Genomic DNA, 27,864 nt, shown 5'->3' on the forward strand with positions numbered 1-27,864 from the left:
ATGTCTAACCTTCACGTGGTCCACCCGGTTTCGACTAATGCAATCAACCCGACGTGCACAAACAAATAGATGTAGTGTTTTGGTGTTACTTTTGACCATGCCACTAGTGACTCGTAACCCAAACGGCCCTTCCCAGGGTCAAAAGTCCCGCTTGTCTCTGGTATTAGGGCAGGTTTTGGCATTCCATTGCCATTCTGGCAATAGAGCAACGTATGAAATTATTCATGGATTTTGAATTCTGGCTTCTGCCTCTAATAAATGGAAGCGGTTTCCCTCGTATCACTCTCACAGCTGACTGGGATACTAAGGCAGGGACATAAAAAATGAAGTTGTGTCATAGCTGAGAACGAACGTATAAATGATGCCCTGAATAAACTCCTGAGTGAGAGTTAAGGCGTTTTCATCTGAGCCTATGCTCTCTCTACACATTATCAAATAAGATGTTGATAGGAGGATTCACTTCAAACCTTTGCTGACCTATTAGATCAATATACTAATATTAATCTGGGTCAGGACCATAACTGAATTACTAGCTAATTACCTCAAATAATGCAAACTGCGGCATTGTTTAATGTCAATCAAATTAGTTTACGAATACGATCACAAAATGCAAATTCGAAGAGGAGGCAGGACCCAGGACAATCTTATCCTCATGTTGGGGATAACAATTTATTTTTGACCTTTTTCAAAAGAACTTTATATGCACCTCTAAACTAACAGAGGAAAGGATCAGTTTCACTGCTGTGATCAGAAATTCTTGACATTTTGGCAAGTCAAATCGAGAGTGTTTAATTGTCATATGTTCCAAAAATGAAACAATGACATTCTTAATTAATTCTTAATGCAGCATAACAGGTCTACGCAATAAAATTAATTTGAAAAACTCAAATCAGAGAAAATATTTTAAAATGAGCTTTTTAGGGTGTAACGTTTGCAATACCGCTCACTTCTGTCATTTTCTCTAACAACTGTACAAAATACAAGCTGCTCCAATTTGACTTTTGAAGTCTTCCAGGTTTAGATCACCAACGTATCATGGTTCTTATTAGATGTGTCAAAGTCTTAAGATTAAATGCAAACTCTGCAGGGGACCTACCACCAGGCAAGTCCAAAAGGTGATTATAATATTGTAATAGGAATGTGCTGGTGATGATGACCTTTTAGAAATCTCATCATTGCAGCCAGTATCTAACCCGTTAAAGCCTGAACAGTGTGAAGGACCTGAATTAAAATGCTCAATCAAACTGACATGACTGCTGACCTGTCCATGGGCTAATGACTACCTACTCCAAAGCCCCCCCGGTACCACAGGAAATCCCAGCCCTGCAGGAAAGCTCCACTGAAGATTCTTTCTTCCCCCCTGGACACCTCCAGAATGTTGGCACTGCTGTGAATAAAGCTTCCCCTGATCCAAATTATCATCAAGGTGTTTGAGCAGATCTAGCTTCAACAACATGTTTACAAAGTACTTTAAACCAAGCTAAACATCCAAAGGGCCATCACAGGGTCCTTGAGATCTGTGATGGCAGTTTCTTCTTCCCATCTCATGCACGCTCTGTGCACTTTATCTGCACAAATGCTGTCTTTCACACCTTGTTCTTTAAATTTCCTCTTTGTCGTCATAACTGGCTTTCATGTCACCCTTTTTAAAACTTCTCGTCAACTCACAAAAAAATTGTATTGTTATTTAACACTCCATAACAAGAGTCGACACTCATGTTTTTCACTTAACAATACAATAGCTCTCAGCTGTGAGACACTAAGACACAAGAACTCAGAGAACAAGGAGGATTGCAGAAAAGCTCTGCCACGATGCATTTGTTCTTTGGGTGCAGATATGAGCCGCAGATACACGACAAGCAATTTGCCTAATTGCACTCAGGGAAGTCTCTGGGGTCATGGGCAGTGTTGCAGAAACTGGTGACAGGGCAAGAGTTGCATATCCTACAACAAACTGGGAAGTTGCCAAGTGAAGTAGTTACCATTCGACAACCTGCCTTAGGAAAATGTCCACAAAGTTTAATGTAAAAGCAAGGGATAACTTTGTTAACTGGCATTTGTCACTTCCATATACCCTGTTAATTGACAAATGATTTTCAAGAGGATGGTGCAACCCTTTGCCTCATCCAGAATTACAACATAATTTCTTGCACACCAAACATTTACCCCATTGAACCCTAACACCCAATTCCTCAGTATGCTTTGCCTGATTCTTTCCAGATGCTATTGTACTCCTTTTCCCTTTTGACCATGATCCCACTTTATGATACATACCATTACACACCATTGACGGTGTAACACAGTTATTTGGACCACCACAATGGGTTCACCAAACATGGAACAGTACAGCACAAGAACAGGACCTTTGGCCCACAATATCTGTGCTCAACATGTTGCCAAGACTATCTCTTATCTACCTGCACGTCAACCATATCCCTCCATTCCCCGCGAGTCCAAAAATCTCTTAAATGTCATTGCCATATCTGCCCCAACCACCAACTCCAGCATGTTCCAGGCACTCACCACCGTCTGTGTAAAGAAGTTGCCCGCACATCTCCTTTTAACTTTGCCCCTCTCAACTTAAAGCTATGCCTTCTAGTATTTGATTTTTTTCCCATCCTGGGGAAAAGGTGCTGAGTGTCTACTCCATCTCATAATTTCCTATACTTCTATCAGGTCTCCCAACAACCTCCGACGTTCCAGAGAAAACAATCCCACCTCTTCCTGTAGCCAGTACCCACTAATCCAGCCATTACTCTGGTAAACCTCCTCTGTATCCTCTCCAAACCTCCATAGCCTTCCTGTAATGGGGGTGAGCAGAATTGTACGCAATATTCCAAATGCGGCCTGACCAAAGTCTTATGGAGCTCCATCATGACTTCCTAACTATTATTCTCAATGTCCCAATGTATGAAAGCAAGCATACACCCTACGCCTTCTTTACCATGTAGGGTCAATCCTGTATTTTCAGCCAGGTGAATTTTGATTTAATATCATGTTGAAATTATTGCATTCCTCACAGGTTTTACTTCAACTCCATTTATTAACTGTCTGAAGTAGTCTGAAGAAGGGTCTCGACCCAAAACGTCACCCATTCCTTCTCTCCGGAGATGCTGCCTGCCCCGCTAAGTTACTCCAGCAATTTTTGTCTACCTTCGGTTTAAACCAACATCTGCAATTCAATGCTGTCCAGGGGTTGCTTGGTAATTTGTACAAGATCTTGAATGTTGAGCCTATCAGTGCAAACAGCCTATTAACCTGTTCAATCGTCCCCCCCACCCGCGTGTTGAGGGGACGGGACCCAACGGGTCCCCCTTGGTCTAGTAGCATTTAAAAAGCATTAGGACAGCTATATGGATAAAAAAGGTTTAGACGAATATGGGCCAAATGTGGGCAGGTGGGACGCGTAGATAATAATAATAATGATGGATGGGATTTATATAGCGCCTTTCTAATACTCAAGGCGCTTTACATCGCATTATTCATTCACTCCTCAGTCACACTCGGTGGTGGTAAGCTACTTCTGTAGCCACAGCTGCCCTGGGGCAGACTGACGGAAGCGTGGCTGCCAATCTGCGCCTACGGCCCCTCCGACCACCACCAATCACTCACACACATTTACACACATTCACACACAGGCAAAGGTGGGTGAAGTGTCTTGCCCAAGGACACAACGACAGTATGCACTCCAAGCGGGATTCGAACCGGCTACCTTCCGGTTGCCAGCCGAACACTTAGCCCATTGTGCCATCTGTCGTCCCATGGGCTAGATGGGCTAAAAGCTGGGCTAAAGGGCCTGTTTCCATGCTGTATGACCCTATGACTCTAACTAGTGAAATTAATAGTTTGCCCACAAATAACTATCTGGCTCAATAGCTGGTATATAGGGCAACATTAACCAAATTAACTTTCTCCCCATCTCATTCCAGAAGACCAAAAGACTCTGAGAGAACTTGGTCCTCTCAGCTCGAGGCTTTTCACCACTCACAGGCCAGGCGTGCCTGCAAATCTGAGCAACACTGGATCACTCACAGAATGAGGCAGCATCCACCATTGGATCTATCTGGGAAATTGCCCGCTCTGGGCAGTGCGGGAAAGAACCATCTTTGCAGGCAAATGGCCGGTCAATCAAAGTGTGCTTGCCTCGGCAATCATAAAGCCTCTCCTCCAATCCACCCACATTCCACGAGGTAGAGACAGAAGTACCAGTGGTTACTCCAGTAATTAACGCTCTTCGCAACCCAACCTTTCTGTTCAGTGACCTTTCTTTACAACAGGTCCTAATGAGAAGTCATCAACCTGAAACTTTGATCATGCTTCTCACTCCACAGGTGCTTCCTGCCAGCGCACCATTCCCAGAATTTTCTGTTTAATCTTAAATATCCACCATCGGCACTGTTTTGTTTCGTAAAATAATCACCAGGGGATGAAACCTACACAACCTCAATTCACAATTAGAATCAAAACTGTAATGCACATTATTAATGCTGAAACAACCACAATAAATACGTTAAAATAATTTTTAAAAGTGCGGTTTGCCCCACTCACACACACACACATTAAATAAAAATGTCATGCCATTTTGCAGCATCTCCAACATCTTCAACTTGAATGCAATTTAAACTGCTGGTGATAGCCAATTTCTTTCATTTGTGTCTGAGCCACTTACAGTTCATGAGCTAACTCACCTTCTGCCTCATCATCACAGACTCCACTTACATATTCTTTCAGTGATGATTGATGAATGCAAATGAATAATCAGACAAAATGACCCAGAAACTGCAGTATGATTAGGTTTAAAGTTATTATTTTTCTTTTTTACCATCAGCTTTCTCTCAGCAAATCCCTTCAGCTTCCATAACTGCTGTTGAAGAGACCAACCCACAGTTAATGTCAGTACACATGTAAACGCATATTGTAAAATGGTGCTGAATGGAACATGGGAAGCTTTTATTTCTGGATGGCTTCAGCCACATGACAGGTAACACATCTGTTCTGAGGAGAAACCACCATTATGTTTCAACAACTGCAAAAGTCTATCAAGTGGGAAAACGCTGTCATCCTGTTCAGCCGCACATCACAAACTTATTGATTAGTGAAAGGAAACATTTTTTTCAGCATGTGTTTCTGAAGTATGAGTTGCAATATGGCCATAATTTCACAGATGCTATACCTGCTTTGAGGGTGATAGTGCTTTTCGATCTTCCAGAGCTTTCATCATTCTTAAGTAGTACAGAGTCTGAGCACTGTCAGAAGAAGATGAACTAATCACAGTTGATAAGAGTCCTTTATGTCACTCAGGTGGCAGAAATGAGTTCAAGGACTTCCTGACAGATGAAAAGCACCAGAATAATGTGTACTGATTGTATCACTAGAGGAGTGGGAATTTCACTTTTTCAAACCAATCCCCAAAAAATGTGAGGTTATAACTTTAGCTATCTCGCACTGTTAATTTCTCATTTTTCATTTAAGGATTCCATGCAATAAACGTTCCATTAAAAAAAAAGATACAAGGTGCTAGAGTACGTCAACGGATCAGGAAATATTCCTAGAGAACATGGATAGGTGATGCTCTAAAATGTCACCTATCCATGCTCTCCAGGGATGCTGCATGACCCATAGAGTTACTCCAGCACTTAATGTGTTTTTTTAAAACTATCCTCTGCAGTTACATGTTTCTAAACTTTCCATAATGATTAACATTTGTTGCATCCTTGTCATTCCTCTTCCTTGCTGAAGCTGCTGCCTTTAGGTTGGGATACAATGCTCACTTTGAGGGGTCTGAGGTCGCATGAATCAGACCAGGTAACGTTGCAATTTCCTTTTCTGAAATTCAATAATGAACCACTGCTATTTAAACAACGGTCTGCCTTTGATGGTGAAGCTTTACAATTACAGATTTATTTAATTTTAAATCACCAAGCCACTGTACTTCATTGTCTATGCAACGAATAAATCTGACTCTTGACACCTTGATCCAGTGCAGCACTTTACATCTAACCAAATGCTTTCTGGTTGAAAACCAAAAGGCTGGAGTTACTCAGCGGGTCAGACAGCATCTCTGGAGACAAGGAATAGGTAACGTTTCGACCCAAAACGTTACCTATTCCTTTTCTCCCGAGATGCTGTCTGACCCACTGAGTTACTCCAGCTTTTGTGTCTATCTTCAGTTTAAACCAGCATCTGCAGTTCCTTCCTACACAAAAGGCTGGAGGAATTTAGCAGGTCAGGCAACATCTGTATAGCTATGTTTAAGTTTAATGTAGATGTGTTTTGTTTTTTATACAGAGAGTATTGGGAGACTTGAATGCATTGCCAGGGGTGGTGGTTCAAGCAAGTAAGATAATGGCATTTAAGAGGTGTTTAGATAGACACATGCAAGAACAGGGAACTGAGAGATATGGATCATGTGCAGGCAGACAAGATCAGTTTAACTTGACATCATGTATCAGGACAAACATCGTGTTCAATGTTCCTTAGAACCCTCCATAGAAGTGTGCATTCCCACCACAGATGCTGCCTGACCTGCTGAGTTCTTCCAGCCTTTTGTTTCTTTGCTCAGGATTCCATCGTCTGCAGTTTCTTGTGTCTCCGTCTTCTGGTTGTTGCGAGATCATGTGGCTGCTGCCTACACTTTGCTAACTTGAAAGTGAATACCAGCAAGATATTCGGCTTGCCAGGCATCGTGACTATTGTCAATCTTGCCCTGGCCTCTATTTTTTTCCCCCAACACAGTAAATTAAATATATTGCAATGAGGAAAACGAAACGTGAATACCTTTTATGAAAATCTTGCATTTGTACTGCAAAATTCAAGTATTTCAAACCAGCTCACTGGACGAAACACATGCGTGGAACAGAACTGCATCGAGGATAATTACCACCTTGATGAGAGAAGTCCGCTCTTTGGTCAGAACAGTTTAGCAGCAACAATCCTCAGCCACCACCAGAGACTGACTTACATCTTTATAATGACACAAACATTGAAACTCATGATCACAGCAGCTGGAATCGGCTCCACAGAAACAAAATCCTTCGTACACCGGGATCCGTGTGGGTGGTTTTTATTCTGCAGCTGTTGTCTTCTGGACAACTGGGAATACGTACCCGAACTAACTCTTTATAAAAAAAAAATACTATCAACATCACGTCAAAACATTTCCAAACTCCCACCACTGGAACGATGATAGAGCAAGCACCAGGTTTTGTGAAATTCTCACGGAAGACACCACTGTTTTGTCAGGATTTTCTCTCCAGGTAACAGGAGACAGTCAGTGAACTGGCTTGATCTCCAGCAATAGTCATTGAGCATTATTTATGGCCACTCTAATACTTTACATTTTAAATTGGTGAACGAGAGTTGTTTTTTAAATGTGCTATATAAATAAATGTGACTTGACGTCAGTGAGGCATTAAAATGGCACCGTAAAACATAGGCAAATAATCAGGTAAACAGATTAACGCACCATCTTAACAATCCTTTACTATTAAATCTTCAAATGGACACATTTGAATGCATGAAAGATCAACCTTTTTATAGGGATTTTACTTATTAAGGTGATATAAAGACCTGGCAGAATGAGGAGCAGGTCGGAGAGTTTTAGATCTTGTGTCTTTGATTTGCATAAGAATCATGAGTAGCCTTGGCTTTAAATATCTGTGGGGGACAGAAAACTGAGTCAGACCCTTCTCATGGGACTGGGGTGTGGAAATCTCAATGGAAGATGCTTTCCTTGCACATCAAAGGCAACAGCAGCAAGCTGTTTCTATCCACACGTCAACATAACCTTATAAGGTCAGATATAAAGAATGCTCCACTTATTGGGGAAGTTTCTAGATATTTCTCTCGTTCTTTTCCTCATTTGGCAGCTTTTAATATGTGCAAAATTGCCCAGGTACACACAAACTTGAATGTTATAGACTGAGTTAGAGCCATCACTTGACAAGAGTGTGTAGGTTTTAGGAACTAGATTTAGCATTTAACATTGATACTTCACTTGCAGCAAGTCTTGTCAATCTCGGATAGTTGGCGTATTTTGGGAATATAACGGAGGAATTTATTTTCGGGTTTAGAGACACAGGATAGGAACAGGCCCTTCGGCCCACCGAGTCCACGCTGATCATCAATGCCCTGTTCATACACTAGTTCTACGTTCTCCCACTTTTGCATCCACTCCCTACACACGAAGGCAATTTACAGAGGTCAATCAACCTACAAACCCGCACATTGGGATGTGGGAGGAACCCGGAGCACTCGGAGGAAACTCACACGGTCACAGAGAGAACGTGCAAACTTCACACAGACAGTATGCTTGGTCAGGATCAAACCCGGGTTTCTGGGGGTGCAAGGCTGCAGCTCTACCAGCTGTGCCACAGTGCCACCTAATCGCTATTAGTATTCATTTCCCTGTCTATCTTTTATTTTTTTTTAAACATGGTTTTGTGTGAATAAAACACAGAAAGCATGTACGTACGCGGTGTAATAAACTACGTGAAATGGTCGCTGTCAGAACAGGTTGAGATATTTCTGCCTTGGTGCCGGTCAGTGCTACTTACAGTGCTTAGCTTGCTGCAGGTGATGAGGACTCGCCGCTCGTACAGCATACTGGCATAAAGGTGGAGCATGTTGTTGACATCTACAGCTACAAAATACTCTGTCAGGTTTCTCTGAAAGAGAAAGCCATTGGCAACATTGAAAGGAAAGGAATAGAACCAGCATCACTGTCAAAACATTCACACTGTTCATTCACATTGACAATAATCTAATAATAATCCCTCAAAGTTTAAAATGAATGTAGTCTGTACAAATCACAGATCAGTTTGCGCATGAGGCCTCCTCCCCCACTCTCGAACCACTTTATTGGTTCCTGCAGGTGATTTGGGAATGCAACAACTTACTATTTTTTTCAAAAATTGCATTTCTTACAACTGACCAAATATAAGCCCTCCATTGCATTTTTATGCAAAAAAATATTTTTCAATGGCTTTCTGTCATTGTCGCTCTTTGCAAATGTAAACGGTTTTAAGTTCTAAATGAATGCGTGGGTCGGGGCCAAGTGTGGTGTGATGGCTCTAGCCTGTGGGACATCGGCACCGGTACTGGGAATAGTGGGAGCTCCACCGCTGGTTTACCCAGCTATATCCCTCATCATTTTATACACCCCAGTCATGTCCCATTCTTAACCTCCTCAGCTCCAGTCAAAACACACCTAAACTTGTTTTCAGGTTTATCTTCATAAATTAATCCCTGGCAACATCCTGGTGAATCTTCTCTGTAACCTTTCCAGTGCTGTCAAAGCTTTCCTTTCACGCAGTGACCAAAAAATGCACCCGGTTGGAGCATAACTTTGCTGCTCTTGTATTCAATGTCCTGGTTAACCTCGGACATAGGTGAGAGAGGAAAGCTTTAAATAGGAATCCGAGAGGCAACTTTTTTTGCACAGAGGGTGATGGGTATATCGAATGAGTTGCCAGAGCAGGTAGTTGAGGCAGAACAGCCCTTAGAAGAGAGATCAACTCATTAACATAATTACCTCCCAGTCAGCATGCAACATGATCCATTAGAGAGAGATGTTCTCATATCATTACACCCCCTAAGTATCAGACATATACACTTACATTTTCAGGTATGCTCGGAAGGTCTTCGTTATTTGGAGGAGTAAAGTACAAATGCTGCCAAAAGAAAAAGATTTTTAGTACCATTTCATAAAATAGTGTTTGCAGAAAGTGTACAAAGTATAATTCTGGAAAAGATTGTCTGCTTTAATACAATCTATGTTTACGCCAAACAATGGAGTCAAAAATAACAGGGACCTCGAGATGACTTTGTTTAATGAATAACGCTGATTATGTGTGGAACTGCAGGCGCAAGTTATCAAGTTCCAAGGCATGAAGCCACAGATTTGCTTGCATTGGCAAAGTGGCATGAATCCAACGCTGTATTTCATAACAGTTGCCCCCATTTATCTGCGACATGTCTTTCCAATATCTTGCTCTTGTCAAGGGGCAGTTTATAGGGAGCTCTGCCATCAACTCATTTGATGTTATAAGCAAAAAGCATTTAAGAATTCTCAGGGACAAACTACCAGCGAAATAAAGATTAAATCTTACACAAAAGATTACAATAGAAGCTAAAATAATATAAATAGTTTTTAAATCCTAAAATCTGGTACATTTAAAATGGATAAGCATAAAGTTCTTAAATAAAATTATTTTTCTATGGTCAGATAACTTGTCAAGCAGTAATTATGTTTGTTCCACGTTAAAAAGCAATAGAGCAATAGTTTCAGAATTGTTTTTACAGCTTGACATATTCTCTTCAACTCCCTGCCTTATCCGATAAGGGATGGAGAAGTAATACAAAGGATTATACCAAAGATAGTGCCTATCTGTGGGAAGGAGAAGGCAGTTTAACCAGGCAGCCTGTACAGGAGGGATGGACTACAAATAGCATTTCTTCATTATACTACGCACAGGTGGAAATCCCAAGATTACTGCTGTTTCAACAGTATAATAATAATGCATCAGTACAAATACATGGTTGTCCCAATCTCTAAAAATATGATGCCTAATTTTACATCCACCAGGCATCGTTGGTTCAGCCAAAATCTGCACTTCAACAGAATTGTACAAACGTAAAACCATATTTCCACCAGGACTTCTTTCAACTTAATGCTATTAACGACAATTAACCTGGATCTTCTGCTTGAAAGCCAGTAGTTTTGGCATCTCTGCAAACAGAATTGCAGTGATGCTTTATCAATTTAGTATCCTCACAAAATACCATCTCCCAACTTGGCTTCGATCCCAGTCTCGAACAGTGTTTCAAAAATGTTCAGCCACTGTTTTCATCTCGTTCCATTTCAACTGTTTGGCTGTTCAGTTCAAATGCTCCCACAGCAACTGAACAGCTAAAGGAAACAAAGCCATCCATAAGCTGTTCTTTGATATCCTTTCCTGCTCCATTGCCCATGAAATGTTTAAGCAGAGGGCAGAGCAGAAGCATTATTTTGAACCGCAAGAATGAAATGCGTGGAATGAGTGGAACTATCCCCATCAGACCACGGTGCCTCCGAGACAACTTGCTCTTGAGGTCAGACATGCACACTGCGAACACAAGGCCTCTGCTTGGTGGAACTGGGTCATCTCCACAACCAGCCGATGACCTCGCAAGGACAACAAACACTACCTGTCGGCTAACTTTAGCAAAGGAACTGCTCAACGATAACTGTGCAGGAAGGAACTGCAGATGCTGGTTTAAACCGAAGATAAACGCAAAATACTGGACATGACAGACGCAAAACTCAGCGGGACGCCTGTTGCTGAACACTTTAACTCCCCCTCCCATACTGACCTTTCTGGCCTGTGCCTCCTCCATTGTCAGAGTGAGGCCCAGCACAAATTGGAGGAACAGCACCTCATATTTCGCTGTTCGCTTTGTTGTTAACTTCTCCCAGCTAACAATGATCTATTCTACATTTTCCTTGATCTCCATTCTCTTTGTGCTGTGTTCACACTTTACATTACCTTATCTATGTATCTCCCTCTCCCCTGATATCAAATTGCCAATATTACTCCGCTGCACAATAGCAGGATAGTGGGAACTATAGACCGGTTAGTCTGACTGGGATTGGGAGAGTGGGCAGAGAAGTGGCAGATGGAATCTAGTGACCTTTCTGGCCTGTGCCTCCTCCATTGTCAGAGTGAGGCCCAGCACAAATTGGAGGAACAGCACCTCATATTTCGCTGTTCGCTTTGTTGGAGTCATGCATTTTGATAGTCGGAATAAAGGCATAGATTATTTTCTGAATGGGGAGAGAATCCAGATATTGGAGGTGCAAAGGGACTTAGGAGTGCTGGTGCTGGATTCCCAAATAGATAATCTGCAAGTCGAATCAGTAGTAAAGAAAGCAATCGTAATGCTAGCATTGTACACAAAAACAGGGATGTAATGCTGAGGCCCTATACGGCACTGGTCAGGCCGCATTTGGAATATTGTGAGCAATCTTGGGCACCATATCTGAAGAAGAATGTGCTGGCTCTGGAGAGAGTCCAGAGGAGGTTTATAAGAATGATCCCAGGAATGAGTAGGTTAACCTATGATGAGCGTTTGTCTACACTAGGTTTGTACTGGCTGGAATTTAGAAGAATGAGGGGGGACCTCATTGAAACATCCAGAACAGTGAAAGGCTTGGATAGAGTGGATGTGGAGAGGATGTTTCCACTAGTGGCAGAGTCTAGGACTAGAGGTCATAGCCTCAGAATTAAAGGACAGTCTTTTAGGAAGAAGATGAGGAGAAATGTCTTTAGTGAGAGGGTGGTGAATCTGTGGAATTCTTTGCCACAGAAGGTTGTGAAGGCCAAGTCAGTGGATATTTTTAAGGCAGAGATAGATAGATTCTCGATTAGTACAGGTGTCAGAGGTTATGGGGAGAAGGCAGGAGAATGGGGTTAGGAGGGAGAGATAGATCAGCCATGATTGAATGGCGGAGTAAACCTGATGGGCCGATTGGCCTAATTCTACTCCTATCACGCATGGCCTTATGATCAGTCTGAAGGGTCTCGACCCGAAACGTCGCCCATTCCTTCTCTCCAGAGATGCTGCCAGTTCAGCTGAGCGACTCCAGCATTTTGCGTTTATCTTCTGCTCAATGACAACTGTCGTGGTTATCACTGAACAGGAATCTAACAGATGATTTAAGTTATTTTGATTCATGGAGAGAGCATGTCACAGGTATCTAACCATTTAGAAATAATAGGTGGTTAAAGTCTTTACATATATAGTCAGACTTTTGTGAAACATTACCAAATTTGATAAGTGTCTAATTTTACATTTATAATGCTTGATGTGATTATATATGAATTAGCAAGTAAATAATTATGAAATCATTTATTTTCTAATACGAAAATCTATTCAATCACAAACTAGAAGCAAGTACATATATTAAATAGTAAATCTCTCAGTATGTGAATTATGCAGGGTAGAATATACATATATAATGTGTTAAAGTACACAAGAACCCTGACATCTAGTCCAGTCTCAGCTCTCAGTCTTGATAGCTTTAGAGATTCTCTCATCTCTCAGTGGGAGCAGCTTTCAATTAAATCGATTGAAAGATATGGCATAGAAACAGGCCCTTCGGCCCACCAACCCCCCCACACCAATCACTGATCATCCTTTCACCCTAATTCTATGTAATCCCACTTTCTCACCCATTCCCTACACACTAGGAGTAATTTACAGAGACCAATTAACTTTCAAATCCGCACGTCTTTAGGATGTGGGAGGAAACCAGAGAATCCGGAGGAAATCCAGGTGGTCACAGGGAGAACGTGCAAACTCCACGCGGACAGCATCCGAGGTCAGGATCAAACCTGCGCCCCTAGCGCTGTGAAGCAGCGGCTCTACCAGATGCGCCACTGTGCTGTCAATGAGCCAATGTCATGCCCTGCACATATATCCCCTCATTCCATTCCAGACCAGAAGCACGTGAGCACAGAGTCTGGAGGTGCCATCTGAAATGCTGAGACTTACTACTGGGGAAGTGAAAGCAGAGTTTAGATTCGAAAGAGTAGAACCAATTCAACAGCAGTGCATTCTACTTACCACACCTAACTGCACAGCCACGCCTGGTTCCGGAGGAACAATGCAGTATAGTATATCCAGCAAATTCTTCCACTGACAGTCCTGAAACATTCCACAGGCATAAAACAGACTATTACTTTTTTTTAAAAGGTCTTGCATTTGTATGAACAGTTTGATAAGTGGCATTTTTGTAAGATTAAACTATAGGGAAGAATGTACTGCAATATCAACAAGTTAAATTGTTTCTCTGCAATTATCAGGACAGTGACAGAAAAAAAAACAGAGGCAAGAAAGACTTCATTTTGAGTGATGTTCTCTGGTTAGAGACATCATTTCTCAGAGCCTGCAAAGGAGCAAACATTTCATTGGGCTTGCATTTATTCTTCATGCAACACCTTATTAAATTATATCAAATTATATCAAATAATTAATAATATAAAAGATACTAACCAACCAATGAGAGAATTACTAAAGTTTTGATTTATTTTTACCATTTTTTTAATATAATAAAAAAATGTGCAAAATTGGATTCTGGAGTATGATAAATTATTTCATTATTACAATACAGATTTAAAAATTGGCATTTCAAACCTGATATGCAAATTACTAGTTCATGTTATTTCTTACAGGTAAAATGATTTAGCAGGAATGATCAATGTTGATTATTTTTTAGGAATATCCCATGAACTATATTTGTAATCATTGCACTATATGTCAAAGTACAATACCTGGCCTTTGGCAGTGTATTCGGCTAAGATGTTCAGAAGCTTGTAGAAAACCTCAAACCAAGGTAAATAGCTGAAAATAAATAGATAGTCAACTTTACTTCAGCCACCACGTTAAACGAACAATAATAGCAAATCTAGTTTTATTAATTTTAGACAACATTAAGGCATTCTCGATAATCAGCTCCAAAAGGCATTTTCAAACTTCCAACATTTCTCGTAAAAATATCTGCGTCGAGGTATTTAGAATGTGGAAATCCAATGACAAATCTCCTTTAAAATGATACATTTGACAAAAGTTAACCTAGAATAGAGTTTAACCGTACTAATTTTATTTGATCGATCAGGTACTGAATATGTTCCTTCTGCTTTTTGATAGGGACAAGGAGATACAGGGAATGTTATGAAATGGAGCATGCACAAGAAATGAGTTTATCTTCGCATCATGTGCTGTGCATTTTGAAAACACAAATGAAAATGACCACAGTTGAAATTATTTTCTTATGCCTACGGGTTAAAATATTTACCAGGAACTATTAATTTCAGCACAGACATGTGGGGCAAATGGCCAGTTCCTGCCCTGTACTGTTCCATGATCAAAGTCCTTTCTGCAAGTATGGCATTGACGAGTTACCTGTGATGCACTTTATTAGGAAACCTGTTAAAAAATCATTTCACGCTGACAAATAACATGTATTACCCATGACGGGTAACCAGATTGCTAATGTATATTTTTTGCAATGTATAGGCTTTAATTGATCCTAAATGCAAAAACGCAAATTGGGTAGAAATAGGTAACTTACAATGACATACGACACAAATAAAATGACCAGAAATACCAATGAAAACAATAGTACATTTAATTGACACTTAAATATGAGTTAGTGCATAGGGCGAAGTGCAAAGGAGATTCAAGAAGCTGCAGATGTTGGAATCTTGACCAAAACGCGAAGTGCTGGAGGAACTTAGCAGATCAGGCAGCATTTGTGGAGGGAATGGGCACTCATTGTTTTGGATCAGTTCCCTTCTTCAGACCTATTTTGATTGACATCCCTTATCACAATGATCACCATGGTCTATGGTTAGAATTTTTATGGTTAAAAATAAGATGTGAATTGCCAAGTTCGAGAAAAGTTTTGTTGCACAACTCAGTTTTTCTTCCAAGCAGAATCTTATTCACAACTTCTCCGAATACACCATCATTCTTCAGAATTAAATATTTTATATAAAAAAGGATTTGGCCTCATTCATTTGTTTCTTTAGTGAGTCATTTTTCGTCCAAGAATCAGGCAATCAAACTGTTCCCAGAGCCCTGGCAGTGCAACGCTTGAGTTGGGCTTGAAAAGGTATGTAACAGTGTCCCAGTGTGACTTGGCCTTCATGTTCTGCGCGTAAAGCCAAGATTGGGAACTGAAGTGCGCTATGGAAATCATGGGTGTCCAAGTACGTTTTACAGTTCTCAAGGGCAGAAGAACTTCACTGCAACCAAAGACTAAAATCACAAATGATGAAAATGGAAAACAAATGCGTGAAAATGAAAATGAAAATGAAAATGGAAAAAGCTGTAAATTTACAATAAAAATAGAAAATGTTGGAAGTACTTAGCAGGTAAGGCAACACCTAGAGAGGGAAGGAGGTAGGTAGGTGGGTGGGTGGAGGGAGTTGGTCTAATCTTTCAAGCTGATGGCCCTGGTTGTCAGTTCTGATGATCCTGATGAAAGGCCGTCAATTGTACTCTGTTCCTTTCTCCACAGATGCTGCCTAACCAGTTAAGTATTTCCAGCATTCCAGCGAGTATTTCCAGCCAGTTTTTTAATTCAAATCACAAGGTAGATTTGAAACCAATGTTTGGTGGAGAATGTTTGTTAAATTGTCAAAATCTCTTTCAATGGTTTTCCAATATGAATATGCTTTTCATTTGCGGTTGTCTATTTTACAAAATGACATTATTTTAATAGGAAGCAATACAGGTATTTTATCCCTCTACAAGATCAAGTAAGAGCTTCTTTTATAATGTTAAGCTGAACTAAAAATGTTGGCGAAAGTTAATGAAATTTGGCCACAATAATTGCAATTAATTAAATAATGATACCATGATGAAAATAACCATCATAACAATATAGTAACACTAAAGTCAAAATGAAAGATAATTATTAATATTCGTAAGAACACTGAGCTATAAAATTCATGTGTGATCTCTGGCAGATACAGGGAAACCAATATATATTTAGTGAGGCACATTCTGAACTCAATGTCTCAGGTTTTAATTGGTACAGGAGTGGGACAATCAGACAAATTAAAATATCTCTCCATTGTCGGCGCGGACTTGTAGGGCCGAGATGGCCTGTTTCCGTGCTGTAATTGTTATATGTTATTTATTGCCTTGCTCTACTTACCAACCTGTGTCTCAAGTATTCCTGAATACTTTTGTTTATAAAAATCAACCAAATTCAGGTTCGAAACTGGTTCAGATTCAAAGATTCAAAAATTCAAAGTTTTGGGTGGTCACGGTGGCACAATGGCAGAGTTTGAATGGCAAAGCAAGAATTTCATTGTCCTATCAGGGACACATGACAATAAAACTCTCTAGAACTTGAACTCTCTTGAACTCTTGAGTTGTTGCTTTACAGCGAATGCAACGTCGGAGACATGGGTTCGATCATCTACGGGTGCTGTCTGTACGGAGTTTGTACGTTCTCCCCATGATCTGCGTGAGTTTTCTCCGAGATCTTCGGTTTCCTCCCACACGCCAAAGATTTGTAGGTTAATTGGCTTGGTAAATGTAACAATTGTCCCTAGTGGGTGTAGGATAGTGTTAATGTGCGGGGATCGCAGGTTAGCGCGGACCCAGTGGGTCGAAGGGCCTGTTTCCGCGCTGCATCTCTAAACTAATCTAAACTAAAATGACTAAACAACCCATCACAGAAGACTACTCAAACTTTTTGCAGCCTATGTTTGTGGAGTGATCAATTAATTGAATTGATTGTAAGATACGGCATAGAAACCGGCCCTTCAACCCACTGAATCTACACTGGACATCGATCACCCGTTCACATTGATTTTATTGCTTTCACATCTATTCTCCAACACTGGTAGTCAGTTTGCAGATGCAAATTAATGTAGTGGAGTGGATGGACAGGTGAAATCAACCAAGTTATTACCTACGTAAGTATTGTCGGTAGTGAAATATTCCCAATTTAAACTTGATCTAGTGACAACGGTAAAGTTTCCACTATATTTTTACTTTCTAGTCCAGAATATAATTTATTAAAATTAACAAAATTGTTTTGCTATGTGGCTCCCTGAGCAACCGTAGCTTTAGAAATCAATTCACTTCTGGAGATTGAAGAAAAACATGAAACATGCATTATATTGCACCTTCCACATCTTGAGGAGTTCCTAACAACCGGACATTCAATAAGGAAAGACACAAAATGCTGGAGTAACTCAGCAGGTCAGGTAGCATTCCTGGAGAACATGCAAGATAAAGTTTGGGGTCAGGACCCTAGTTCAGACTGATTGCAGGGGTGCGGGGAAAAGAAAGCTAGAAAAGTGGAGGGGCAGGGCAAAGCATGGCAGGTCATGGGCAGCAGGAATTACAGATGGGGAGCAGTGAGAGAGGGTCTCAAAGAACTTCCGTCAGGGAGAGGAGGACAGCCTCTTCAAAGTAGGCACGTGTACGGAGATTCAATAAACCCAGACACTGGTATCACCATAAATCGAGTGACTAATTGACCTAACTCGCACGTATCTGGGTGATCTAAGGAAGGGAGGTTGGCAGGTAAACTTATATTCCTGAAAATCAGCAGTCGCTATTAATCTGAAATAAAAACAGAAAATACCAGAAGCATCCAGCAGGTTAGGCAGCATCTGTGGAAGGAAGAATAGAGTTAATGTTTCAGCCTTCAACAGAACTGAGAAAGTGAGAAAACATATTCTTAACTATAAAACTTATTTTTCTCCTGTGCAAGTGTCTTTGACTTGACCTGCTAACTCCTTTTCTCTTTGCATGGATGCGTCCAAACCTGCTGAGCAATTTATTTTCATGGTTCCTTCCCACCCAAAAGGCACAGTAAACCTCCATACATATAAAGAGTCAACCATGATTAAATACATCAATCTGCAGTGAAACGTTGAACCCCCATCTACTGCCTCCAAAAGTGGTAACAGTGGAGGAAGCATGACAAATAAATGTCCCTGAACATCAGCTGGCAAAAGTGTCTCATTAACAAAACCAAGCTTACATTGTAAAGTCAACTCATCCACTACAGATCTCTTTTGAAATCAATCCAAGTTTGGGGGGACAGTGGTGCAGCTGGTAGAGAGCTGCTGCCTCACAGTGTCAAAGACCCGGCTTCTATCCTGACCTTGAGAGCTGCCTGTGTGGTATTTGCACATTCATGACGTGACCGTATGGGTTTCCTCCGGGTCATGGGCGGAAATCCCGGGGGGGGGGGGGGGCACCGGGGGACACGCCCCCTCCATGTTTTGAGACATGGGGGACAATCCCCCCCATGTTTTGTAATCCGGATTTTTTAATTCGGTGAGGTGAAAAAAAAAACCTATTAAAAATCTCCACTTTCCGCGAGACAGTGGGGGTGGGACTGATGATCGAGGGCGCTGATTGGACGAGAGAGACGTCGGTCAGCAGTCAGTGGCGGGGGGGGGGGGGCAGGACATGATGATTCAGCGCAATGCTTGGAGGAGGGAGGTGTCGGTCAGAGGCGGAGGTAGGGGGGTGAGACAGAGGATAGAGTGCGGTGATTGGAGGAGGGGGACGCCCTGGTGGAGCAAAGATCATAGAGCGGAGCTTGAATCGGTCCGTTTGCGGGGGGTTACATCGCCCGGCGCAGCTTAAAATCGGCCGCGGGATCTTCCGCCGCCCTGCGGTCAAATTGCTGCATCGAGGCGTTCGAGGCTCCTGATGTTGAAGCCCCGCCTGGAGATGGAACCCCGCGAACGGGCCGATTGAAGCCCCACGATTCGGGGAGGACGAAGCTGCTGTTGCTGGAGTTCAGAGTCGGTCACCAACCAGGTCAGCTCCCGATGTTACCGTCCACAGGGCCCAAGGCTGAAGCCTCCGAAGTCTTGCCTGTGCGCGCATGCGCGCGCGGCCGCCATGAAATTGTGTCCCCCCCATGTTTTGACAGCGATTTCCGTGCCTGCTTCGGGTCCTCCAATTTCCTCCCACATCCTAAAAAGGAGTGTGGGTTTGTAGGTGAATTAGCCTCCTGTAAATTGCCCCTTGTTTGTCGGATGGACGAGAAAGTTGGATTACAAAGAACTAGTGAGAATGGGTGATCAATCATCGGCATGGGCTGAAGGGCCTGTTTCCAAGTGGCATCTCCAAAGTAAAATAAACTAAAGTTTATAAAACATTGGAAAGTCAACTCCTCGTTCAACAGAAATCTCTTCTGAACTCAATTGAAACTAATTAATTCAGCAGTTTATATATTCCCACTCAATTTGCAAATTTCCCACTTGAAATATTGAAAAGTGGACCTGTGTTAAGAGCCCTTACCCTTATGGTTTAGATTATGTTCACAAAGCCAACCAATTGAATTACTTTGTCACATTATTCAAGCAGCTGTTACTCTCAGAGTAATAAATGTATGCAGCACTTCACAGATTAACCTCCAATGTAAAACAGAAAAATAGTAATCTACAAGTACCACTTAGTGGGACAGTTCCAAGTAAACAATCAGAAGGAACTTTGTGACTGATCGACGATTATACTTCAGTTGTTTAAACAAACACAATCAAATCTATTCAATTATGAAGCTATCTGGCGTTATCTAAATTCTGGAAAGCTTCTCAATCAAGCAGAAATGCCCCCTAACTTCTCACACTGCTGTAACGTGCAAGCCCTCCCACTTATCCAATCTGTCACACATTGCCTAAGACTATCCAAAACTTGAAAACTACTACAGGCAAAAAAAAAAACAGATAAGGGAACAGTTGGGAGCAGTAAGCAACACTTGTGTCCTTCAAGAATTATAGGCATAAGTAATGGAATGTTTACATTTAAACCACTGGTTAAAAATGAGCTGCCATGAAGTAAATACTAAATTTGATAGCTTTGCTCAATGCAAGTCAAATGCCCAATGTTAATATGTTATGTTACGTGATTACACACCCCTGTTGTTACAAAGTAACTTAGCGTGAGCAATGGCATGGGAGATAAAACACATATGCTGTGTCACTTCCCTGTAACAACCCACTGTTACGCATTATGTGCAAATTTCTTGCACACAAATTACTTGGAGCCTTGCTGTACCAAGCTGGCTCATGTTCAAATTTTACAAGTTAATTTATTTGAGCTCAAAGCAAAAGTCTTTGCCAATTGATTGTTAAGCACATTTATTAATTGGCATTAACTTGTTACTTGTGTAGATGCAAATAGCTTGGCCATTGAATAAGAAATTGAATTTCTATGGTTTCTAGCCTCCAGTAATTCAAATATCGCAACAAACATAAAATACCTATTACTAAAAGATTAAATTCATCTGCAGCTTCAGACTCTTTCTGAGTCAAAGCTTCAATCCCAGGTAAAAGCTTTGATTCTTGGTTGCGGCTTACCTTACCACAAAGACAGCAGAGAGTTTTGGATACTGTTCAGTCCATAACAGGTACTGACCTCCTTGCCATCGATGGGATCTACAGGAGGCGCTGCCTCAAAAAGGCACCCAGTATCATCAGAAACTCTCCTCTCGCTGGCCATGCTCTCATTTCACTCCTGTCTTCAGGAAGAAGGGCTAGAAGATTGAATACCATGACCACCAGGTTTAAAAACAGCTTTGTCCCACCAATAGAGACGAGGAAAAACTTTTTCACACAGAGAGTGGTGAATCTGTGGAATTATCTGCCTCAGGAGGCAGTGGAGGCCAATTCTTTGGAGGCTTTCAAGAGAGAGTTAGATAGATTTCTTAAAGATACAGGAGTGAAGGGGATGGGGATAAGGCAGGAACGGGGTACTGATTGTGGATGATCAGCCATAATCACAATGAATGGCTCGAAGGGCCGAATAGCCTACCCCTGCACCTATTATCTATTGTCTACTATCATCTGGCTCTTGAACAAGAGCACTAGCTCACTGCAGAACTAACCTCAACGATGAACTTCTGATGGACAGTGCTTAAGAAGGAACTGCAGATGCTGGAAAATCGAAGGTACACAAAAAAGCTGGAGAAACTCAGCGGGTGCAGCAGCATCTATGGAGCGAAGGAAATAGGCAACGTTTCGGGCCGAAATCCTTCTTCAGACTGTCTGAAGAAGGGTTTCGGCTCGAAACGTTGCCTATTTCCTTCGCTCCATAGATACTGCTGCACCCGCTAAGTTTCTCCAGCTTTTTTGTGTACCTTCTGATGGACTGTCTTTGGTTGAACTAAGGACTAAGGGTTTTGCTCTGCGCTAGTATTGTGGTTATTAATTCATTGAATTTTGTTTGTTTATTTAGATATTATCTGTGTGAATCAATCGTGTTTGAATATGGAGCTAAGGATTTTGTGAAGAAATGTTGCATGATTATGTTACATGATTACACACCCCTGTGGTTACAAAGTAACAAAGCGTGAGCAATGTAAGGATAAGGATAATTTAAGTGCTGGTAAGGATTGTGTGGTTTAATTGTTAGTACATATGACAATTAAACACTGTTGACTCTTGACATGGCCCTAATTCACTGCACTCTACAACCTGAAATTACAGTATAAATGAGAATAATCCGCACAATCCACAATGTAGATACTCTTCCCTACTGTGCAAGGAACTAGTTTTTTTCTACTTCTAAGTTATATAATACCCAGCTGGGGGATGAAGGCCAGTACCATTCTTCAATTAACAGTTCACGTTCCAACTGATATCAAACGCATCAGCTCATTTGACACAGTGAGGCTGGCCCAGCACCTGCTGTTTGCTCCACTCTACACTTACAGCAGAACACAAAATCATTGCAGGTTTGTTCTGCTGAAACCTGATTACATAGTTCACTTATATTTTCAGGAATTCAATCTGAGTCCTTAATTGCCTTAATTGACCAGAGCGTGCCACGAATAAGGCACGGGGTTTCTCCAATTATAATAAGCAACATAATAAATGTTCTTGAACTTTTATATGAAGTCTTTACCTATTCCTAACATGTAACAAAAAGAGATGTGAGAATGGATTAGATAGCAGTCTGCTTTGAAAATGTCACATGAACCAACTGCTGTTTGTATAAAGACCATATTTAGGGGAAATATAGCCTGTAAAGACATTACAATCTATGTTGGTAACATCTATTTAATAGCAACTTTTTAACTGATGGGTAGAATGCTAATATTCTCCGTAGAAAAGATTGACTACAATTCTCTATGTGTAGGAAGGAACTGCAGGTGCTGACTTAAACCGAAGATAGACACAAAATGCTGGAGTAAATCAGCAGAACAGGCAGCTTCTCTGGAGAGAAGGAATGGGTGATGTTTCGGGTCGCGACCCTGCTTCAGACTCTAAAGAAGGGTTGAGACCCAAAACGTCACCAATTCATTCTCTCCAGAGATGCTGGCTGTCCCACTGAGTTACTCCAGCATCTTGTGTCTATCTTTAGTACAATTCTCTTCCTGGCTAGCAATTCAAACCGCAGACTTCACCCAGAGTGGGTCGGGTAACTAATGCTTTTGTGATCAAACCACCTTATGAGAAACACGGCTTCACCAATTAACGCTTAGCGATTGCAGTGTGGTTCAGGAAGCTGATGCTTTCTGCAGGACATCAAGAGGGACATGTAACTGGATCTGCCACCACTTAAATGGATCCAATCACCAGCCTGAAAGGCCACAGGTTCTTTCAACACATACTCATCCAGGCAAGACCCCCACAGAGCTCGGAAACATCCGAAATGTTACCACAAAAAAGCTTTCAAATCTCTGCCCTCCGGCTTGTTTGCAAATCATTTGGGGCAAAGTGGAGGCAGGGGGTTGATGGGAAAGAAACCAAGAAATCCTGTTACTGCATGTGGAAAAGATTACACTTGCAGCTGTACAAAAAAGACTCGCACCACTGCTTGCTTGAAAATGCAGCCCATCCAATTGCAAATATCCTCATAATTACAGGCATAAACGCAATTAGCAAATTACTGACAAGAGGTCATTGACCTGAAACCTTAACTCTGTTTCTCGATCTACAGATACGGCCTGGACTGTTGAGCATTTCCAGCATTGCTGACTTGCTTCAGATTGCCATGATCCACTGTACTGCACTTTTAGAAGTCGTAAATCAATAAATCGTTAAGAATTAATAAATCATTCAAATTAACATGTGGCAACTTAGAAAAATAACAAGCTGAAACTCTGGCATCTGAAAGCACTGAAGCTCCAAGACAAAGGCTTATCAATAGCTTCTAAAGGCATTAAAAGTAACTTCAGGTGATCCTTCCTTGCACTACTGACAGTGGTGTTTGGTATAGGCACTTGGAAATACTGGGAATGGAGGGGTATGAATCACCTGCAGGCAGAGTGCCAGTCTGAAGATGGGTCTTAACCCGAAATGTCACCTATTCGTTTTCTGCAGAGATGCTTGATGTGTCTACCTTGAGCTGTCCTATTCTATGTTCTATGATCTTTCATACGTGTAACTCTGCTGTCACCCAGATCTCCCAAAGTAGGGAGCGCTGTTGCGTGCTTCCCTCCAATGTCACTGTGCACTCGCCAAATCCTGGCGACTGAAGACCTGACTTACAGAAATCTGACTTGATGCAAGCACTCCCATAATTATTTTTAGGGATATTTGAAGATAGTAATATAGTAATAATAATATGTTTTATGCTAGACATCGACCACTGGATATGTTATATGTTCAGTCGGAGAGGAGGAAAACTTTTCACAGTGGCAAACTTTGAGATTTTGCAGTGGAGCTATGAAATGCAGACACAAGGAACTACATACTGTATTCTGGAATCATCAGCAAAAAGCACAAAGTGCCAGTGAAACTAAGTAGATCAGGTAGCATCTGTGAAGGGAATGGATAGGCGTTTCATATCAGGACCGTTATTCAGACACTTCTGGTCTGAAGAAGGGTCCTGATCCAAAACGTGGCCTAGGCATCCCCTCCACAGTTACTGCCTGTCTCGCCGAGTTACACCAGTACATAGTGTTCTGCACTATATGTTCCGTGAGTTTGATTGTGACAGTATCAGGGTAAGCATAGTAGATATTCAATGAATTAAAATTATAAGACGTTTGTGCAGAGCGATGATGTGAGGAGCTAAAAGAAAAATCGTGTTCTCGACATGGAAAATAAAACTCAGTTTATAGACACTTCTCAGGAACAGAAATCTTTCATATCCTGGAGACTGACTGGCTGTATATGGCACTGGGACATTCATACTTTGCTGGCTTTACCTTGCACTAAACAGTATTCCCTTATCATGTATCTATACACTGTAAATGGCTCAATTGTAATTATGTATTGCCTTTCTGCTGACTGGTTAGCACACCACAAAAGCTTTTCACTGCACCTCGGTACACGTGACAATAAACTAAACTGAGCTGAACTGATCCTGGAAACACTCTGATACCTGCTTTCACTCTTCCCTACCACCAGTAAATACCATTCCCGCCCTTTACCAACCTGAACAATATTCACACCAGAGAGCACAGAACATTACAGCACAGAAACAGGCCCTTCGGCCCACAATGCCTGTGCAGCAGCTGCACAACTGTGATTCCTGATGCACAGCAAGGAAACCCCGGAGACACAAGGAACCGCAGGTGATAAAATCTTGTGGAAAACACAAAGTGCTGGTGGAAATCAACGGGTCAGACAGCATCGATGGGGGGAATGGACAGAGGACATTTCAGGTTGAAGTTCAGAGTTTAATCCCTCCATAGATGTTGACTGGCCTGCTGAATTACTCCAGCACTTTGTGCTTTGAGCTTGAAAACCCTATCAGAGATAAGGCTGCCCATTGAGACAAATGTCCCAGGTAATTACCGAAGATAGACACAAAATGCAGCATCTCCGGAGAGAAGGAATGGGTGACGTTTCGGGTTGAGACCCTTCTTCACTATATACTATGGGTAATTACATTGTCAATCATGACCTCTTTACTGTAAGAAAACATAAATTAATTTTAAGGACATAATTGTCCTCCACTTACTACGGCATATTTTCTTGGCAAAATTATCCTGCTTTCATGGCCAACCAATACTCTAGTTTCATCAGATATTTGTGCCTCCATTCTTTAGCAGACTTTCCTGACTTAATTCACTTTGCTTTCTACGTGCTCGGGGAAATGCTCTAATATGCTTCAAGTGCTTTAAACTGATTTCAATGCACAGCGTTGAAAATATGTTTTCACAATGGTGAAAATGTGTGTTCATATTTTGCTTGATAAAGCCCTTCTCAAAACCACTGCCTGTCTCCATTTTTAAAGCATGTCTTATCATGTAAAAAATGTAAATATAATCTCCAATTGTGATAGCTCAAAAAAAACCCGAGTGGTCTCTTTCTCCTGCTCTTCCTCCCCTTCTCCCGCCAGCTAAACTCCTATGTGCTTTTTCCTTTATCTTGCTGCACAGCCGTCAACGATCCCACATTTGCTTCCTCAGCTATATGTGATATCATTGCATTATTGTGATTAACACAAGAGTTCTACCTAAAGCTCTCTCTCAACCAACATCATTGTAAGGTATTATTCGTATTGTTGGTTTGTGGTCGCAACATTCAGCATGGAACATGCCATTCGGCCCATCAAATTCATGCCGGCCACACTAGTTCTACCTTATCCCACTTTTGCATCCTCTCCCTATACACTAGGGGCAATTATACAGAGGCCAATTAACCTAGAAACCTGCACGTCTTTGGGACGAGGGAGGAAAAAGGAGCACCTGGAGGAAAACCACGATTCACAGGGAGAACATGCAAACTCCACACAGACAACACTCTCGGTCAGGAGCGAACCAAGGTCTCTTGAGCTGTGAGGCAGCTGCCAAAGAAGGGACTCGACCCGAAACGACACCCACTACAGAGATGCTGCCTGTCCCGCTGAGTTACTCCAACATTTTGTATCTATCTTTGCTATAGACTATTAGCAGTGCCACTGTGCTTCCCTGAAAAATGTGGTACTTTTATGTATAAAAAATGATTATCAGAAGACTGATAATACTTTAAAAAATGCTCCTTTAGCTGTGAAATGTCCCAAGGGTGTTAAAGGTGTGCTTCTTTCCGTTTCAGACCTAAATTCTGAAATTCAAGAACAGCCACACAGACCCCACCATTGCCATCCCCAATTTTTGCTTATCTTTTTCCATTTGTTCACGTTTACCCCTCTGAATAACCAGGAAAGTCTTCACAAAACCTACGCAAAGAATAAGCACAAAATTTGAAATATTTTAAAAAAAATCAACAATATTGGTTACTTTGGAGACACAAAAAACTGCACATGCTACAATCCAAAGCAAAACGAAAAGTGCTGGAGTAACTGAGCGGGTCAGGCGGCGTCTGTGGAAGGAATGGACAGGCAGCATTTTAGGTCGAGACCCTTCTTCAGACTGATTTTGTTCTCACTCTACATTCCATCTCAATGGGTTGAAATACTTCTCAAGAGTACAGATCTGCACAGCAAAACCAATTTGTGTTTTATTCCACAATGAAACACGAACTTGAAAAAGCACTAAATAATTGAATCCATTTACAGCTGTAGTGCCTGATTACTGTAAGAATCTCGACTCAATCTCGAGTCAGAATTATCTTTGAAGGCGACATGAAATAGACAAAAAAATATTAAATAATGATCAATCCTTGGAAGAATTCCAAATTACCCAAACCACAAATCGTAGTCATATTTTATAAAAGAATATTATTGACATGAATTTTTACTTGGATGTTTTGACTTTACATGACAAGAATATTTCCCATGAAAGGACAGCAAAATGTTAAACTGAAGGCAGCTTTTGTCAGTGTGATCAGCTGGTCCTTTTCCTGCAGTGTTGTCTTTTATTTCCTTGTCATTCTGTTCTCCCGTGTAGTTTACTGCACCTCCTGCTCTGATTGACTAGATATCAAACGCTGCCAATGCTGCGGTCTATAAACCAATCTCAGTGTGCACGTCACTTTAAAGATCAACCACTTCCTCTATTGGGAGACCAGATTTCACAGCTGAACTTTATCTTGTTACTTCGCCAGGAGAGTTTCCTGCAGTGGTCCATTAAGTAAAGCTGTTAAGACTTGAAGCAACCTTCAACATCGGGACTGCAATGTAACTCATTCAATCATGAGGTGGGGAAAAAAAATCAGTGCTCTGTAAATATATGGGCAACAGAAAATGAAAGAAAGGTCCAGGTATTAAATATGTTTCTTTCAAAATGGATCAGATGGATGTGTCAACATCAACAAAAAAAGTTATAACCTGGGAAATGCTTTTCAACAGCAGTAACTTTAATATGGTGATTTAAATCTCTCAGGGGCTTAGAATAGGAAACACCATCAAACAGAAGTTTAGCCCTGGTCTTATGTTACATGTATCACTTCTGTCAGACAGCAGAAAGCACAAAAACACAGGAACATTGATAATTATAAT

The 27,864-nt window shown here is 41.3% G+C and overlaps 1 protein-coding gene across 6 annotated transcripts in view; it reads right to left on the bottom strand.

Moving 5' to 3' along the window:
• Window positions 1–27,864, bottom strand: part of dennd1a (DENN domain containing 1A) — a 492,710-nt gene that overhangs the window by 241,099 nt on the left and 223,747 nt on the right. For all 6 annotated transcript variants that reach the window (XM_033048631.1, XM_033048628.1, XM_033048627.1 and 3 more), the window contains 4 exons: window positions 14,313–14,382; window positions 13,606–13,686; window positions 9,618–9,671; window positions 8,556–8,666 (listed from right to left, as the gene is read on the bottom strand). In XM_033048631.1, the coding sequence (XP_032904522.1) occupies window positions 8,556–8,666; window positions 9,618–9,671; window positions 13,606–13,686; window positions 14,313–14,382 (316 nt within the window). The remainder of the gene's footprint in view (window positions 1–8,555; window positions 8,667–9,617; window positions 9,672–13,605; window positions 13,687–14,312; window positions 14,383–27,864) is intronic.

This window comes from Amblyraja radiata, chromosome 32, assembly GCF_010909765.2.
Source record: "Amblyraja radiata isolate CabotCenter1 chromosome 32, sAmbRad1.1.pri, whole genome shotgun sequence".
Classification (NCBI taxonomy): Eukaryota; Metazoa; Chordata; class Chondrichthyes; order Rajiformes; family Rajidae; genus Amblyraja; species Amblyraja radiata.